Source organism: Papio anubis, chromosome 1 (assembly GCF_008728515.1).
Source record: "Papio anubis isolate 15944 chromosome 1, Panubis1.0, whole genome shotgun sequence".
NCBI classification, from domain to species: Eukaryota; Metazoa; Chordata; class Mammalia; order Primates; family Cercopithecidae; genus Papio; species Papio anubis.
Genome location: NC_044976.1, coordinates 128,731,111 through 128,750,548, shown reverse-complemented (window position 1 = coordinate 128,750,548; position 19,438 = coordinate 128,731,111). Strand labels below are relative to the sequence as shown.

At 52.0% G+C, this 19,438-nt stretch overlaps 1 protein-coding gene across 2 annotated transcripts in view; it reads right to left on the bottom strand.

Moving 5' to 3' along the window:
- Positions 1-19,438, bottom strand: part of KIRREL1 (kirre like nephrin family adhesion molecule 1) — a 108,899-nt gene that overhangs the window by 14,892 nt on the left and 74,569 nt on the right. For both annotated transcript variants that reach the window (XM_009184079.4, XM_003892860.5), the window contains exons 2-4: positions 8,651-8,800; positions 6,773-6,922; positions 488-645 (exon numbers count right to left, since the gene is read on the bottom strand). In XM_009184079.4, coding sequence (XP_009182343.2) covers positions 488-645; positions 6,773-6,922; positions 8,651-8,800 — 458 coding nt within the window. The remainder of the gene's footprint in view (positions 1-487; positions 646-6,772; positions 6,923-8,650; positions 8,801-19,438) is intronic.

The window sequence follows — 19,438 nt, the reverse complement described above, 5'->3', positions numbered from 1 at the left end:
AGATGCTGAAGGAAAGAGGTAGAAGTGATCAGTGGAGAGAAAGCACAGTCAGACCCAGGTACAAACCCCAGCTCTGCGCCAGCTGTGTGACCTTGGACAAGTCACTCAACCCCTCTGAGCACCAGTTTCCTCCTTTGTGAGTTGGAAATAATGCCTCCTTTATGGGACTCCTATGAAGATTAAGAGAGACTGTCCATAAAGTGCTTAGCATGCACAGTGTCTGGCACTCAGTAGGTGTTTAATCCATGGCAACTTACTATTACTATTAATCTCTGCTCAGCTACTGAATGACACAGTAAACCTGGGAATTCATTTCTCTTCTCTGGGTTTCAGTTTTCCCAACTGTAGAATGAGAGGGCTGAACCAGATGACCTCTAAGCCCCTCTCACATCTGTGTGCTCCTGAGTCTGTGGTCAAACCCCTGTGGGAAAGGAGAGGTGAGCTGGGCTAGGCCCAGGAGGAGCTGGGGGAGCTGGCCGGAGCTCACCGTGCTGGCCACAGCGCCCTCCTGCTGCGTCCCGTCCCGGAACCAGATGATGGTGGCAGCAGGCTTCGCATTGAAGGCCCGGCATGTGAGGTTGTGGGGGGTGCCTGCCTGCAGTAGAATCACGGGGCCTCCGTCAATCCTGGTGTCATCTGGGGGGACTGTGGGAGAAAGCAGAGCAAAGTCAGTGCAGGGGGTGGCTAACACTTCCCTGATGACCAAAACTCCTGCCTCTGGAAGCATCCTTCCACCTGCACGTGCGCCTCTAGGTAGGCAGTACCACCCTACCCCCACCTCCAACCACTGTCTCCACTGCTTTTGTGGTGGCTTCACCTAGGTCCTCAGCTCACACATCTTTCCCAGTCCTTGTCTGTTTTTCTTTGCTGGCCTATAATATTTTCTGGTACTCCATGCCCCTACTGGTTTTGTTGTTGTTGTTGTTGTTTGTTTGATTTTGAGATGGAGTCTCGCTCTGTTGCCCAGGCTGGAGTGTAGAGGTGCCATCTTGGCTCACTGCAACCTCCGCCTCCTGGGTTCAAATGATTCTCCTGCCCCAGCCTCCCAAATGGCTGGGATTATAGGCGCCCACCACTGCTCCCGGCTAATTTTTGTATTTTTAGTAGAGAGTAGGGGTTTCACCATGTTGGCCAGACTGGTCTCGAACTCCTGACCTCTCAAGTGATCTGCCTGCCTCAGCCTCCCAAAGTGCTGGGATTACAGGTGTGAGCCACTGTGCCTGGCTCCATACCCGTACAGTTGCTCAGAGCTACACACTACAGATGGAAGCCTCAAACTTAGGGAAGGGCTGGGCTATCTCAGGCTCTGAGTACAGCTCATACCCTTCAGAGTCCAGCTTGGCAAGGTGGCTACCTCCACAGGACTTCTTGCATCCTCCCTCCTGTCTGCTCCTCTACCCTGGAGCAGCCAGATGGGCTGTCCTGTTACAGTAACCTCCATGTCACACTGCTAGCAGGTTATTTTTCCCTACAGCACAGCTAACTATGTGCCACTTCCCTGCTCAAGCACCTTCAATGGCTACAACTGCCTAGGGCATAAGTTCCAAACATTTCAGCCTCCTGTTCAGGGTTCTCAAGCCAAGACCTGCAATGCAGTGCTTTCCATATGGCATGCCCTTCTTCCACAGCTTCTTTTGAAGTGCTTCCCATCCTGTTCAAATCCCAGTTGATGCACAAGGCTTTCCATGCGTAGCCCACCCCCACCATGGTGGCCCCCACCAGTCACTCAGAGCTCTTAGCGCCATCCGCCTTGGATTTTGTTTACTTATAACAGTTATCTAACCCTGCCCCAACCAAAGCTGTTATCCCCTGGGAAAACAGCAACCCTGTCTCACTAATGTTTATATGGCCACCAGTGCCTAGAATGTGACCAAAGTAGGCTCTTGCTAAATGTTTAAAGAATTGAATTGACCGATGTCTGATGCTAGCAAACAAGGGGGCTCTCCCTGCCCTATCTCCCTAGGCTTCTAAGACAAACCACACTGTAAGTTCCCTGAGGGTAGCGTCTGCTGCTGATATACTATCAGCACTTCAATGTCCAGCCCAGTGCTTGGGTGATCACAGGTGCTCAGGGATATTTGCTGAATTAATGAATGGATGCTGATGAAATAAAGGCAGAAGGATTTTGATCATAATTTTTCTGGTCCACCCAGTGTTCATCAACCATAAATGAGAAAGGAACTCCTGGGCTCAAGCAATCCTCCCACCTCAGTTTCCCAAGTATCAGAAATTACAGGTACACACCATCATGCCTGGCTAATTTCTATTTTTTGTAGAGATGAGGTTTCACTATGTTGCCGAGGCTGGTCTGAAATTCCTGGGCTCAAGCAATCCTCCTACCTCAGCCTCCCAAAGTGCTGGGATTACAAGCATGAGCCAGCGTGCCCCACCGATAAAAGATTTTGTTTGCTTCTTGTGAGAAAGACAAGAAAGACTCAGAGGAGGGTCCAGAGGGAACACTCGAGAGGAGACCTGGGAGACCCACGGTGCCTGGTGGTGGGCAGGGCTGTTCTAGAATTTACACAATGAAGGTCTCTATGCTGGGGTTTCCAGTAGAAACTACTCGAAACCTGTCTTAGCATTCTGTTCAATTCATGTGTGCCTAGTGGTATAGTGGAAAAAGAATAAAACTTGGATTCAGACTGCCTGGTTTCAAATCCTGGTACCTTTGTTCACCTGCCCTGTGATCTCAGATGAGTTCCTAAAGTCCCTGAGTCTCAGTTTCTTCATCAGACAAGAAACCAAGACATAACAATGCCTACTCACTAGAACCTCGTGAAGATCAGATGAGATACTGTACATAGACTACGATGTGCAGGGCATGTGTGAGGTATGGAATGTATTAGCCTTACTGCCTGGACGAGAGTAGCAGTGGCTCCAACTCCTGCCTGGCTAATTATCCTCTGAATCCCTGGCTCTTCCTCCTTGTTCTGTGGTGTGTCTGGTTCCAATGCCAGATGAGGACAGGTTTGAGGATGGGGATGGGGAGCAACTTGAAAAGTAGAGAAAGTTGGAGAGAAACAAATAAAGAGCTGCTGCTCAGGGCCTCCTGGTCTGCTCAGGCCCCTCTAAGGTCACATGTTGCTGCCACACCCGGGAGGAAGATCCTGCATGGGCAGAGCCCCGAGGAGACGCCATGCCCAGGTGTGTGCCCAGGCGTGTGAAGCCCCTCCACTGGGAAGGCATCAGCTTCCTCTGCCCTGGTAATGCTCCCTGCCCCTTTGTTCATGCAAAGACTACCCATCTGCCACCTCTGCCAGCAGTCCACCTTTCTCTGGAATTTTCCAAACTCTTTGCCTATCCTCCATGAGCTCATCCCTGCCCCTCATATCTGGGGCAAACAACAGTAAAGCTGTTAAGGTGCCTGCTGAGCCAGCTGTTAGAGGGCATGCGTCCATGTGTGCATGTGCAAGTTTATAAGCAAGTTTTTATGGTTCGTGACTTAAATCTGTATATCAATATGCTCATGTGCCTCCCCACACTCATATGCCCCTGAGTCTGTGGTCAAAACAAGACCTCAGTTTCCTTGTTTATAAAACTTCAAAAATAACATGGACACCTACTCCCACGAGTTGTTATTGTGGAGGCAAAGGAAAATCAAGAAGGTGAAGCCAATCATAAATGGTGGTGGGATCGACAATAATTTCTACCATTCAGGGAACGCTCACCTTGCGTCAGCCAAAGTGCCTCCTGTGTGTGACTTCATTTAATCCTTACCACAAAGTATATTTCTTTATTCCTTTCATGGTAAATATCATTAACCCCAATTTACAGATAAGGAACGGAGGCTCAAAGAGGATAAACAAATGTGCTCAGAGACAGGAGAGTGAGTTAGAGGGCAGAGCTGGGATGTGGACCAGGCTTGCTGGACCCAGAAGCCACGCTCATCACCATGGTTTTGGAGGTCTGTATATCTATGTTACGTCTGCAGCTGTAGGGGAGTAGGAGGCATCCATTCAAAGTCCTACCCTAAGGAAGAATGACAGAAGCCATTCTGTGAAGAAGGCTGTCCTGGGGAGCTGGGGGGTCACTGAGGGGGATGGCTGGGGAGGAGGGAAGTCTATGAGGCTGATGTCACGCAGGGAGGCTGGTACCAGGCACTGGGCACAGCCCTCTCCTCATTTCTGCCCTGCCTAGTCTCTGGGTCCCCCAGCTGCCGTGAGCAAAGGCTGTAGGTAAGCAGGTACGCAGGAAGGGATGCAGGAAGTGTCATGCCTTCTTATTGCCTCCGTGTGCTGCAGGTGGCAGGAGAAGAGAGAGTGAGGGGAGAAGAGCAGCTGGACTATCCGTCCCTGTCTCCCTTTCAGGTTAAAGTTACTCCTGGGGCCTCTCCCTGATCTCTCATCCATCCAAGTCACCCAGGCAGGCCAGCAAGGACCCACCATGCCCTCGAAACAAGTCAGTCAGCTCCCCTGCTATGTAGCTCTCCCTCATTGGCCTGCAAGCTTTTAAACAAGGCACTCTTCCATCTAGGGTTCCCATTGATATTCTCCTTTTCCAGGTTCTTCCTGGATTGAACCAGGCCACTAGGTGCCATTATAAGACATTGTTACAGCAACACTTAGTAGCTTAGTTGGCCTTTCTTCATCTCTCTCTGTCTCTGTGATAAGGTAGGAGAGAGAAGAGTATCAAGGTCCACTCATTAGGATGGGAGTTCTCCAGGGCAGCAGTAGCACCTTCCAGGGCCTACGATAGAGGCAGTTAGGGAGGAAAAAAGAAGGAAGAAGGTTTCCTAAAAGTCTCATGGTTCCTTGAAATGCTTGGTTGAGCATGGGGCTGACACGCTTCAGTGAGGGATGAAAGATGATATCTTGGCATTCATGCTCACCCTCTAATTTTTGCTGTCTAACCTCATTCCTGCTCCTTGCTAATTCTTCCCATTTTAGTCCTAGGGAGGAAAAGCAAATCATCCCACAGCCTTGAATCCTGGTCCTTCAGGACCTTTACATCCAATGAAATCGGCTGTTGGGTCCCTTCAGTCCTCACTTATTCTGACACCTAACATTCACCCAGACCTTCACAGCTTACAAGTCCCCATGCAGCAAAGCAGCAGTTGCTAAGAAAAGGCTGGTGTCATTATGCCATGTTACTGATGAGAACACTCATGCCCAGAGGTTGTCACCTCTTTAGGATCATGATGCCAAAACGGCCAAGGTGCCCAGGTCTCCTAACCACCAGCAGTCTAAGACTCTCTCTTCCCACTACGCACTGAGGACTTCTCATGTTCTCACCTCCCTCCTTGCAAAAACAAACAAACAAAAACAAAACAAAACAAACAAACAAACAAAAAAACCAAAAAAACAACAGGCTGGGCGCAGTGGCTCACGCCTGTAATCCCAGAACTTTGGGAGGCCAAGATGAATGGATCACCTGAGGTAAGGATTTCGAGACCAGCCTGGCCAACATGGTGAAACACCGTCTCTACTAAAAAATACAAAAATTAGCCAGGCATGGTGGCAGGCACTTGTAATCTCAGCCACTCAGGAGGCTTAGGCACAAGAATCGCTTGAACCCGGGAGGTGGAGATTGCAGTGAGCTGAGATCACGCCACTGCACTCCAGCCTGGGTGACAGAGACTCTGTCTCAAAAAAACCAATCCAACCAACCAACCAACCAACCAACCAAACAAACAACAGAAAACCTTCCTTGTGCCTGAGCTCCCTCATCTCAGCTCCTCTCTCCTTTCTCCCATCCATCTTGGGGGCTCCCCGCAAATTCAGTGATTTCAAGTTACAGGGAAGGAAAGGAAGAGAGGCAAAACATATCAAATGGAGGCAGAAAAAAAGGGACAGAGTCAATGTAAATAGGGAAGAAAGAGAGTCACAGACGGACAAGAGTCCAAGCCCAAGACAGAAAGCACAACAGAGGCAGAGGCCCAGTGAGACAACAGGGCTGGAGAGAACAGGAAGACTGGCAGATTCAGAGGTATTGCAAGAGTGAGGCTGGGGGCTGAGTGGGCAGCGGGGGAAGGGGTGTGCTGGAGCTGGCCTCATTCTGGTTCTGTGGCACTGCTGCAGGAGAGAGTCCCCTCATTATGCAAATGGCCTCGGGGGTTACCATAGAGGGACATCTGCTTGGTCCCCCAGTGGGTGGCTGGCGCAGGACTTCCAAGAGCTGCAGGGCTTCCAAGAGCCAGCAGCCATCCAGAGACAGCAGGACCCCAGCCCTCCCACCCCCCACCCCAGTTCTCAGCCTCAAGGCCCATTCCTTCCAGTCCTAATCCCCTGTTCCTGGAGGAGGCCTCCAGGTGAATCTGAGAGGAAGGGTGAGCGCTGAGGGAGGAAAGGAGGCAGCTGAAGGGAAGAAGGGCTGTGTGAGGCTGGGGTGAGGTGGAGGAGGGGCACAGGGGCCCTTTGGGGTCTCCAAGGCAGCTGAGAGGAAAGTAGAAGGCAGTCGCCTCATCACCAACAAGCCTGCCAGCCAGGACAGCTGGGAAAGGAGGGCCCGGGTCTCCATCACTCCATACTTCCCTGTTCCTGGTCACCACAGCCTTGTTTCTAAAAGGCAGAAGGGCCTGTTCCTGAGTGGCCGAGGCACTGGCTGGAGCAGAGAGGATGCTGGGCCTCACACAGTCCACGCCCCACCAGCACCCCACATCTCCCGCATGCCTGGTTTACTTTCTTCTACCTGGACTTGAGCATTAGGGCAGGGATGAGGCCAGTAACAGAGAGGGAGAAGCTGGGAAATTAAAGAGGGAATTGGAGAGTGGGAGAGACTGCCAGCATACAGAGAGACGGGGCCTTGAAGTACTGAAGGGCATTGGGGTCCTTACTGAGCACGGTGAGTTTGGCCCGCCGGGAGCGCAGGGCGGCCTCCGTGGCCTGGCACTCGTAAGAGGCGTCGTCAGAGAGCTCAGCATCTGTGATTTCCAGGTTGTACTGCCCAGCGTCTGCGGAGCCCACGACCCGGTACCGTGGCCAGGCTGCAGAAACAGAAAGAATGAGGCCCAACCTTGAAACAAGGACACATCCTCAGCCATCCCACACCAGTATTCCTCCCTCTGCCCTCTCCTGGGACACCACTGGCAGGTGAGAAGGTGAGGCACCAGACACAGACACCTGATGCCACGACACCCCACGGCGAGGCTGGGAGCCATATAGCCGGAGGAGCGGACAGGAGGGCAGCTGAAGCAGGGAGACCAGCAGGAGCAGATGAAATCTCCAAGGCTGTTTGCAGACAAATGCCTCTCATAATAATAGGAGAGAAAAAGGCACACAGCAGGGAGCAAAGGAGAGGGGGAGAGAGGGAGAGCAAGTGTGTGGGCGCCAGGAAATATAGGGCATCGCAGCACAGACATGAGCTCACTGGAGCACCTCTGCGGGACTTATAAAGGCAGAGGGAAGCCCAAGGCAGACCCAGGGAGGAAGGATGAGGCAGGGGCCCGCCGGCTCCCTGGAGAAGCCCCTAAACGAAAGAGTCCTGGTTTCCTGCAGAAGCAGTGGCTGAGGCAGTGGGCCTTGCCCTCCTTCCTCCAGGCTCCCTCACCGGCTTCTTGCTTCCCAGCCCACCCCTCACGTTCCCACCATCAGCTCCTTCCCATGATCTCCCTCTGTCCAGAGGCTATCGATTCTTCTCACTCCATATCTATTGATCTCACTCTCTCTCCCAGTTTCTTTCTCTTTCTATCATCGATAGATCTACCAGACCCATCTCTTTCCCTTATATGGATTGCTCTACACAGACAAATTTCCCCTACCTCTACTAACACACGGAACTCACAGCAAATAATCTCAACTCCCTCAACAATAATAAGAATAAAAATACACAGCCCATCCCCCACGCCCATACTTACTTCATTACAGTTCTTTAAAGCTAAAACGTGTTTTTACAAATCTCTTCTCCCATTTGGCTCAAAACTCACAAATGCACTTCTAAGGCAGACAGGCCTGCAACCACTATGCCTGTTTCACACATCAGTAAATGAAGGTCCAGAGAGGTGAAGTGGCTTTCCTAAGGTCACCCAGCTGGCAGGTGGTGGAGGCAGGACTAGAACCCAGGTGTCCACTCTGCCAGGCAGCCTTTCCAAGGGTCTCTTTACTTGCTTTAGAATATAGGAGGTTGGTTTTATTGTGTTTGACTGACTCATTATGTTTGCTTCAGCACCAGCTACATAGCCAGTTCTTAATAAAGGCTTGTTGAATGAATAAATAAATGAATGCTCAGGCTGATATTAAAATGAGTTTTTGGCCTCTGAGCAGACATCGCCTGGGCAGCAGGGAGGAGAGAGGCTGGAGCGGAGCCAGGCTGGCATGAGACACTTGCGGGACACAGAAGTTGCCTGTGCCCTCTCCTACCCTTGCTGCAGACTCTGGAGTCTCCCAGCACCTCCTGCTAGATGACTGTCTGCCTGCAGCGCCCCTCACGAGATCTGTGTCTGGTTGAAGCTATCTTATGTAAAGGTCTCTTGGTTTCCCTTGACCTCTCAAGTTTGTACTGCCTTCCTCAAGTCAGTCCTCGGTGGCAGGAAAGGCAGAGCTGCAGGGTGGGAAAGCTATAGAGATGGAGCTCAGTAGCAGAGACAGAGGGGAGGCTGTGGCACAGAGAAGGGTGGTGAGGGAACTAAGGGATGGTGAGTCCAGGAGTCTATGCTGAAAGTGGGGAATGGCAGAGAAGATGGGATAGTTTGGACGTTGGGTAGCCAGCCACTCACCTTTGAGGCCCTGTCCCATGCCCAGGGCCAGTCCGTCCTTGGTCCATTGCACAATTCCAGAGTAGTTGAGCAGCACACAGGGGAGCACGGCCCGCTGTCCAGCCACCACCGTCTGGTCAGCCGGCTCCTGGCTGAAGCGGGTCTGGGTCCCTGCAAAGCCAAAGCTGGCACTGGGTAAGATGAGTAAGGAGAGGGGCTCCTCTAAGAGGTCCCGCTCCCCATGCAGGAGGAGGGAGGGAGAGAGCCTCCAGTTGGGGATGGGGACTCTCTGGTCCCTGCCCCCCTTCAGCCTCAACTCCTTTGTTCTAAGATGCCACGTCCTCATCCTTTATTCTTTCCTCCCTTTAAGGCCCATGGGAATGGAGTTCAGGAGCTAAAGTGCTCAGCAATCACACAGAAAACGGTGCACTGTTATATAAAGGCCTTAGAAATAGGCCTAGTCCAACCCTCTCATTTTACAGAGAAGGACCCTGAGTTCCAGGGAGGAGAGCAACTTACTCAAGGGCAAGTTAATGACAGAGCTGGGATTAGAACCTGAGCCCCTGCATCCAGGTCCTGGCCATTCCTCTACTACCCGCTGCACCAGCCCACCCCCACATTAATGACTCCTGTTTAGACATGTGTCATGTGAGCTGATGGGAGTCATTGTGAACCAACACACACGTGCAACTATGCCAGGTCCAGTTCCTCCATGAAAACATCAGGGTAGATACTACGGAGCCGGCATGTCCACACGTGCGTATGGAAGCTTCCTGGGTGGAAAGTGTATCCAAAACAAAGTAGCTCTGAACCCACTTCTCGGCACATGTGCCCTGCTCCGTGTGTTCATCCTTTGCTCCCAAGTGCAGGGGGCCCTGAGTGTGTACACATGAACACACCTGCACACACCCCGCCTCCCTCACCGTGGGAGCTGAGCAGCCACGTGACTTTGTTCCACTCTCCCTCCGGCTGTGGGAGCTACACATGGCTGCCCGGCTGGCAGCTCGGCCGGGAGCATTTGATTAGAGAACTGCAGAGTAATTGCCTTTAATTGTGGAGCCTAAATGGAGCAGGGAATTGCATTGCGGGTTTTTTCTCCCCCACCACTCCCACCCGCCGGTTCCAACCAGCACCGGTCGGCCCCAGTGGTGGGGCAGGCCTAGGCTCCTTGCAGAGCTATGTGGGCTATGGGGCTCAGCTTCCTTTGCCAGGTTGTGGGGAAAAAAGAAGGGGGACAAGGGAGTGACTGGAGGACAGCAAAGGAGAGTTCTGGGACTTCCTTGCCATGCTCCCAACCTGTCACACCAGGTAACTGAAATCAGCTCTCCCCAAAAGTCACAGCCTCCTCCTTCTTCTTTCCCTCCACAGCTCATGAACCTGCACAGAGGCCACAATCCCCAAATCTGACCTTTTCCTAACACAGCTTTCTAAAATTTCTCTGACCCATCATCCCTCCTGTGTGTAAGCAAACTTAACTCACCCCTCCCCACTCCAAGATCTCCCTCTAAGCCCCCACAGAAGTGGGATCCTAGTCACATCTCCTCCCTTCCTTTTTCTTCACCAGTCCCATTTCTCCTTTTCTTCCCAAACATGCTCTACATGTCCCTCTTCCAGGAAGCCCTTCTAGCCCCATTCCTTGGCCTCTTGGGCAAATGTAACCGGTCGCATCACTCAGCCCTGCTGTCATCACTATGTACAGGGTTTCCTGTCTCAAACGATCAGGGGTTATGCCCAGGATTTTGTTTGTCACAGGATAGAGGGCAGCTGGTAAGTGAGGGCATTTGCCCTATCTGTTCCAGCAGAATGGGAACATATCCTCTAAGGCAGAGGGCCAAGCTCTCTCCTCCATCTGAATCTTCCTGAACATCCTACATCCATCACCATTGGTTGTTGCACACAAAGGGGTCTGAAAAAGAGGTGGCCGGGGCCTAGAGTGGACTGATAACCAGAATGTGATCTAGCATGAGACAGACCCTTTACTCTTGATTAAGTGTGCAAATTTATCTCTTTGGGTCTGCAGGGGCCAGGATGTTAGAAACAGGGTCTCCCATACTCCATGAGTGGCTCCTCAAGTCTGCTGACCTGATCTCTCAATCATGTCTTCTAAAGGATAATCCCTTTCGAGAGATCAGGGTGGCAGGTGCTGAGATCCTGGGGGAGGGGTGGGTCAGGTGAGCAGCCAACATTATTAATTCAAGCATTGCCCTCATTATTATTCAAATTTATTCATATCCTTGCGCATTTCTCTAGTGCAGCTACATGCTGCAAACTCTCCACACTCACGTTTCTCCTTCCCATGTCCCCCGGAGCCCAAGTCAAGGGCTTAAGAGTGGGGTTGCTGGTGAGCCCTGGCTCAGAGGTGGAATTTATATGCATAGCTTTCCTGCATGGAGCCTGGACACCCTGGTCTCTCGCTGAAGTCTCTCAAGGACAGTGAGCAGCTGGCTCCTTGTCCACTTGGAATGAAGAGGAAGCTGACCCTGCGGCAAGATGGAGATGAGAAGCACTTGAAGTAAGAATCAGGAGACTGGGGTCTTGTGGAGGTGAGGAGTGGTATGACCTTGGGCGTGTCAATTCCTCATCTGGGCCCCCATTTGCTCACCTGCACAATGACAAGCCTGGACTGAGGAGTGCCAAATCCCTCTGTGCCCAAATACTAAGAGTATAGGTTTAGGAGACAGACTATGGTTTACATATCGCCTGTGTGGCTTCCTCACCCAGTGACCTTGGCCAAGTTACTTGCTAAGCTTCATTTTCCTCCCTGGTAAACTGGGGAACGTTAATGTCTATTTCTGGATTGCCGTCGAAGTCAAATGAGATGAGGTGTATATTATGCTCGGTACAGTCCCTTGCCTATATGCACTAAATGGCAGCTATGATCATTATTTCTCCTGAGCAGTTAGACAGTTAGAGGGACAACTCGAAACCGGAACAGGAACATGACAAAGAAGTTGGTATCTGACTTTCTGGGAGTTTTGAAGTTTTCTCTTGGTTTAGGTCTGACTGAAGCAATTCAGTCCAGACACAGGGGGATGGAAGTAATAGCCCTGCAGAGAGTCCAGAAAGAGGGGGAAGTAAAGACATCTCGGGAATTTAATTCGATGGAAAGGTGGCCTAGATCCTGAGCCTACTAAAGCCACAGGCAATGTCTTCTGGTCCCAACAGAGCCCCTGCAGCCAACACAGAATCCCAAATAGAGTTCAGATGCCCCTGGGTTATGCCGACCTGGCTTATGATGACGGGAATGCCCCAAGTCTGCCCTCACCAAGTGCTGTTCTCTCTGATCTGTACACATTAGGCCTTTGTCACCTCTTCAAGCCCTTGTGCAGGCCTTTCCCTGGGGAGGACATTGCTCCCCTGCTCCCTTGGGATTGAAACAGTCACCTCCTCTGGGAAGTCTCCCGTGACTTTTGTGTAGACCCTCAAGGCCTTCCTACTCACGTCTCACTTCTGCTGTAGTAGGGCCCACACTGCACTGGTCTCCCCATTCCTGCTGGGCCCCAGGGGCGGCTCCAGGAGTCTGGACCGTGTCACTCATAGTCAAGCCCATCACCAGGTGCAGGGCCTGCTGCCTGGTACACTACAGGTGTTCCAAATATGTCTGTTGACTGAGGGAGTGAGAGTGAGCAAATCCGAGTCCACGGTCCTGCCTGTGAAACCACCATCCAGAAAAGGAGGCAGAGCATGCCCCTGACCCCAGGGGAGGCGCACAGACTTCCACAGAGGCAGAGACAGGCCCGGCTAGTGAAGGGGACAGAACCCTCCTCCCAGCAAGAGGAGGAACAATGCTGGGTGGAACTTGCAGTCGGTCCTGGGAAACTCCTTGAAAAACAGAACGTGGAGCAGAGAAGGGAAGGGCAAGGGAAACAGGCTCTGGACGGTCCTGACATGTGGTGGTGGCGAGGGGGATGTGGGAGAGCAGAGGAAGCCTAGAAAGTGAGCAGTGAGGTGCAGGCCTCAGACAGGGCATGGCTGCTCAGTTAGCAGGAAGGGGAGAGGGGACCCAGTAGCATTACAGTGTAAAAGGGGGATGAGGTGTTGGTTTGCCCTTGAGTGTCAAGAAGCCACCAAGAAGCCAAGACAAGTGGCCTAGCAAGTGGCCTAGGCACACATCCGTGTGCACACCTGCCTCTCAGGTCCTGGTTGCCTGGCCGTCCATCATCCATGCCACAGAGCAGAGCCTGCCCTGGACTGGGGGTGACATTTCAATCCCGTTCCTATGCCTGCGCCCCCTTCCAGGAAATAAAACCGGTGCCAAACAGAAACACAAGGAAACTGCTCTATGTGGGGTGGGGAGGTGGCCTCGGGGGGCCAGGTGGGAGGGGAACCAGGAAGGTCCTGACCACCGACATAAAGTGAAAACAGACCATTGCTGGGTCAAATCCTGGCAGCTCCGCGCGTATGTTTTAAGTATATTCCCACCTGCTTTGATCTTGCTCCCTCCCTGCCTTCAGACACCATCACAGCTGTGGTGAGCTCTTAAGCAGTCATTGTGAAGACAGCCAGAGAAAAACTGAGCAGCACACTGGTGTGCCAGGGCACGCACACTCACACATACTCACACGCACCCACACGTACCCAGAAGGCTGACAGAGGCGCAGACAACGCTAAGAAACAGAGACAAAGACAGACACCCACACAGAGGCAGAGGGAGAGCGAGGAGGGAAAGGAGACTAGAGTGAGAAGGGAAGAGGCGAGCTCAGTGGGAAAAGCCCAGGGTGGAAAAGACGCAGGCCGGCAGAAATCCAGAGAAAAAAGCACCAGGAGGAGCCAGTGAGACAAAGACACCCATGGAGTAATAGAGACCCAAGGCAAAGCAAGGGGGAACGAAGACAGAGAGATGGAGACCAGGAGAAAGACAGAGGTGGGAGGGGAGATGGCGGCCCTGGCAGCACCCCATCTCCTGCCCCAGGGTTGGACACTCCATTTTTCTCACCAGGATAGGAAATTACAAGGACGCCCAGCCAGGCTTTGCGGGCAGGTGGATAGCCTGATTAGGTGGAGATCAGAGCCTTGAGGGGTGAGAGGAGCACAGAGGGACACTGGGGAGAAATTAGGAGAGCAATAGGGAATTTGGCGTGGCAGCTCTGTGCTTCTTCCCCAGACGAGGAGAGGTGAGAGAAGAGAAAACCCCAGTCGTCCACCAGCTTCCTCTCTGCCTCTCTCTCAGACATCTGTCGTTTCAGGTTAGCCCACAGCCCTCACCACCCGCAAAGCTCCTCTAGCTTCAGACTGGGAATCATTCCCTCCCTAGGGAATCATTCTCCTACTGCATTGTTGGGACCTCTGGTTATAACATTTTATCACAGCCTGCCTTGGATTAAAAGTTACCCATATGTGTGTGTTTCTGTCTCCCCTACACTCCTGGGAGCCCCTGGATAACAGAGATGCTTTGACTTACCTTCCTTGACCCTTCAACCCCAGCAATGTTCCTTAATAATAAACACTCCCAATTATAAGATGCCAACTGTGTGCCAGGCACTGAGGCAGATGCCTTGTAGTCATTGTTTCTGAGTAGTAATCCACTATTGTTATCTCCATTTTATAGAAAAGGGAAATAAGGCTCAGGGTGCTTAAGATACAGCTGTTAAGTGGCAGAGATGGGATGTGAACTCAGGTATTTTCTGTTACAGGGATATCCAGGATGTCTCTCCTGAATGGACGAGATTCCTGACCTCTACCCGGAAGAGAACTATCAGTGACCCCAAGTTCTGCCCATCTACCACTTCTGCTTCCTGCCCTACAGCTTAGACTCCCATCTTAACCCTGTTTACCTCCTGGGAGGCTGCACTCTTCAGGTCTGGGCTGGCCAGCACTCTGTAGCCACGCAGGACTTGCCCCACATGCTGCCAAGAATATAGAAGGCTTGGTCTAGATGTTCCTATACAAAGGGAAGAGCGGTAGCCAAGGCTGGAATGACTGTCAACAGCATCCAGAGAGATTTTGGTGATTCATAAAGCACCAACCTTCAGGCCACCAGTGGCTACCAGCAGAAGTAGCCCCTGCTTATAAAGGGCCAATGACTGTTCTGTGCAGCTCACTGATCCACTGCCACTTTTATACACAAAAACCCAACAACGTAGGCACAATTACTATCCTTAATAAAAAAAGCTAAGGCTCAGGGACATTAAGAAACTTCCATCTAGTCACACAGCTAGTAAGTATCGGACAGAGAACACAGGAAGCAGCCAGACCACTGGCTTCCTTGGAATGCCATCTCAGCAGCCTGGCCACTGCTGTCTTCTCTTGGAACCTCCCAGGTCAGATTCAGGTCACTGTGCAAAACCAGTCTCCAGGGGCCTCTCCACCTCCCCTTAATACTGTCCCCTCACCTGGAGCACTCTGCCTCTTAACACTGATCTTCCTGGGGCAACTATCCCTGTTCTCCAGCTCCCTGCTCCATCCTCATCACAGCGCTGGGGTCCAGAGCCAGGCCAGTCTCTGTGTGTGAACACACTTCCTGCTTCTGTAAAGGCCTGGGAGGACAATGAGGTCGAATCCCATTTTTGATGAAGAACTAGGAATTGACCTCTAAATCTATCCTAGAGAGGCTGGAAATGCTTAGATTCACACACACACACACACACACACACGCACACGCACGCACACCATACACTTCTTATAGGGACACATGTACCATAACACACAAGCACACGCATTTACCAGCAAGCACATGCGCACACACACCCCTCCCACATTCAAGTACTTGTCTCTGCACCCATGGACGCCCGTCTGCTTCCGTGTCTCTGCACACGTGCCCTGATGGTCATGTTCCCAGAGCCTGGGCTGCCAGGCCAGCCCGGAACCAGAGAGGGAATGGGGCCAAGCACATGAGATGCCAGGGGACCAGGCGGCAGAAGAGGGGGGTGGTGGAGGACAGGCCCTGTCTCCCCGGATTTATCAAACGAGCAGTAATGAACCCCCTGGGCCAGAGCAGTCCCCACGCTCTCCACTCCAGATCGTGCTGCTGGTTCAAAGGGAAGCCTTTGATTCGCACCGACAGCTTTCAGATGGAACTAAATCTCTCCACACTCCACTCTCCCTCCCTCTCTGCTCTCACATCTTGGCTCTCTCCACCCCCACAGGACTCTTTTCCCCCCTACCCCAGTCATTCCCTTCTCGCTCTATGAAAAATACAACAGCCAGAGAGGTCCCCTCACATTGGGTTCCCTCATAATAAAGAGGATTTCAATTCTCTAGACTGGGCCGCCTGGGCCGCCGAAAGGGGAAGGAGAGAAGAAAGGAGAGATTGGCACTTCTGATAGAGGAGGAGAGAAGGCAAGAAGGAGAGAGGAAGGGAGGGGAGTGCTGGGCTGGGGCTGGGCAGGGTGAGGACAGGCCCAGAGAAAGAAACCCCAGCAAGGGTCACGGAGGCAGGAGAGGCTCCCCATAGTAAAGCTCTGTGCCTGCCCAGCTACTGCGGATGAGGGGTCTGGGTCTGTTGATTTTGCCTTATACACAGTCCAGCCTGGAATCCTAAAATGTCAAATTTTGATGTGATGACTTTAGAGACTTTTAACCCCCTCCTTTGACAGATGAGGCATCAGAGGTCAGAAAACTCCATTGCCTTGCTCTCAATGGATAATCTCAGAGGAACGACTATGCGTAGATGTCAGGTGATATGGGCATCAGACGAAGACAGGGAAATGACAAACGGCATTCCCCAAAGACAAGTTTCCAAACATTTAAGGACTATTATCACCTCCTCTCTCTGCCACCAAAGCGCTCTGGCTTCATTTCACAGTTTGCAGTGAAAAAGACGCTGAACAGTAGGAGCCTCAAATGCCCAGACTGGATCCACCTTTACTGTCTTCCCACTGCTGGTCCTTTCTCATCCCAGGAAGCCGAAGCCATGGGCAGAAGAATCAATGTCTCCTCCCTCACCCAAAGCAGCTTGGCCACCGCCTCCCTGATGTCCATCTCTAAGGCTGGGGGTATGGTAGGGACAGCCATAGGGGAATCTTTCCAGCGACCAGATGGGATTTTACAAGTGGCCATGGTCTGGCCTGGTTTCCTTGCATCTGAGCAGACCACAGAGGCCAGCTGCAGCGGCTGGCTGGAGGGGCTGGCGGGTGCTCATAGTGACAGGGCAAGAAAGTTTACTGTTCTGGGCCCATGGAGTAGTCACCCCAAGAGGCAGGAACAGAGCCCTGAAAAATGCAAGAGGGATCAGCTCAGCACAGCCCTGCCAGGAAGGGACAAAAGTACTCTAAGCCGGAAGTTAGGAGATGTGGGCTTGTCTGGTCCTGGCTCTGCCACCAACTTGCTGTTTGACTTGGAGAGGTCATTTCACTTATCTGAGTCTCAGACTCCTTAGCCTGTAAAAGGGAGGAGAAGATTCACTTGGCCCCCAAGAATCTTCCCATCTCTAATGTCCTCAGATCGCACCCTGGCCTCCTGCTGTCCTGGGGCCTCGGTCAAACCTTGAGGACACTTAAGGACTCAGCACCAACTGCTGGGAGGAACTAGTGTACCTGGGCCCATCTTGGCATTCCCTGGGGCGTTTCCTCCCTCATCCTGCAGGGATGTGGAGGGAGGTGTGTGGATTTGTGTCACTAAGACAGAGGCTGAGGACCCAGATGAGGTATCCAGCATAGGAAAAGAGAGGCCGTCCTTTCTTTTCTCATTAGAAGCTCCCATCAGATTTTCTCACATCCCTTCCAATAGGCTCATGGTGGTGCATAGAGGATAGAGGTCAGGCAGGCTGGGGTCCCTGAAGCGACCTGCGAGCCCACACCCACTCACAGGACTTTGAGCTCTACATGGAAAAGGCTGGCAGTGGTGGCTGGAAACACTCCCACCTGCCCTATTTGAACCTCCAGCTCAGGGCACCTGGGCCAGACCTAGTAGGGCGGCTCTATGCAAATGTGTCCTGGCAAGGGCTCCTGAGAATGTTTTAGGGGATGGACAATGGCATGGGGAGCCTAAATGTGTTGGCTATAGCAGATACGACTGACAGGTGGGAGCAGAAAGGGGGTGGCAGGGCTGGTGGATGGTTCTGCGAAAACCTGAATTTCAATCTGGCTTTAGTGGGCAAGGAAATGGAGGTGGGGGAGACAGGAGGCAGGTGGCAGGCAGGGACTTAGTTCAGCTAGGAGGCTAAGAGGAAGAAGAGCAAAAGACAGAGCGGGAAGGAGGCAAGAGTGCAGAAACTAGGCCAGGGCCAGGGAAGGCTGCAAGAGATGGAGAAAGGCATCAGAAGCTGGGGTGGGAAAGCAGAAAGGCAGGGGGAGCCTCTGTCCTCCCCATCCAGGCCCTGCACCTGCCTCCCCGACCTACAGGAGCACATGGAGGCAGAGTCCAAGACTTGGATTTCCAGCAATCCCCAGGGTCCACACAGTGGGAGGGAAGAAAACCAAGACACAGGACATTGAAGGAGATGCCTCAATGTGCAAAGGCAGACTGGGAAGAGAAAAAGGATGAGAAGAAAGAGTCATAGGCAGAAATAGAGAGCAAAGGAAATAAAAGAGAAAGCTAGTTGTGGGAAAAGTAAGCAAGAGGCTGTTAAAGATGGTTTTAAGGTCAGGTAAGGAAGAAAGGTGCTAAGAGGACACTACGGTATGAAAGAAACAGAGGACAGGACAGAGAGTCAAGCAAGGGGAAGAGAAGAGAACTGAATTAGAATGATGACTGGAGGTGGATGGGAAAGGCCTTGATGGTCACCACTCCAACATTCTTTATTTTGAAGGAGCTGAGGGTCAGTGAGGGAGGGAGTTATGTGGGGTGGGCATGTCTCCAAATTCCTGGTGGCTTTGGCACTAGCCTCACAATGACAGAGGGCTCCTCTCTAGAGGCAGGGCACACCCCAAAGCCTACTCTTCTTGCCCTGACGGTGAGGCAAGAAGAGGCTCTTCCTGGAAACCCTCCTTCACTGAAAGAAGAAAAAAAAAAAAAGGTGATGAGAGAGGAGTTAGAGAAGAGAAGGTTGGGAAATTTGATTAAAAATGAGAAGTGAGAATCAAGAAAAAGAGTAAGGAGACCATCTGGGAGAGAAAAATGAGAATGAAGGTAAGAAGGACAGAAGAGCAAGAGAGAAGAAACTGGAGAAGGCTGAGGGGAAAGAGTGCGGGTGGCAGAGGCAGTGGGGTCCCACAGGCAGAAATCCGGGTTGCGATTCCCACCCTCTGGCCCCATCTGAAGGTCTTCAGCTTCCAGGTCAAAGAAAAGGAGTAAAGTCCTTGGGAAATGGAAGGGAGCTTTGAAAGGATTAGCCAAGGAGGGAGAGAAGAGAATGAGGTGGGCAATATATGAGGTAGCACAGAAGGCAACAGAGGACAGGGCCTTTGTGCCTCCCCACAAACCAAGGCTGGCTCACAGCTCACCTCCCTCGCACAGGCGTCCTCAAGGGGTTCTCTAACCTCACCCTCTTAGAAGAGAGGTCAATCAGTTACTCCTTCATCTCCTGCCACCTTGCCTTCTCCTGGGCAGGCACAAAATTTTTCCTGGGGTCTAACCCCATTCCCTTCTTTTATGTAAAATCCATCCCCTCTGGGCACGACACCTCCCTACAGGCTGCATAATTGAGGAAAGTGTAAGTTCTGCTCTGAAAACCTCCCACTGCTTGCTTCAACATTCTCAGTTACCACTGCTACCAACAGAGCTTCTAAGCACAATCTGAGAAGAGTCAGAATGGTGCCTGGGTCCCCGCAACAGACTGGAAGCCCAGGAAGAAAAGCAGGCTGGTCCCAGACCCTCTCTAGAGGTCTTCTGGCACTTTTAGGAACAGTCTCCTGAATAAACAGCCTTGACTCAGAAATCCACAAAGGGTTGGGCAACAGTAAGGAGGGCATTCTCTCCTTGACCCTGAAA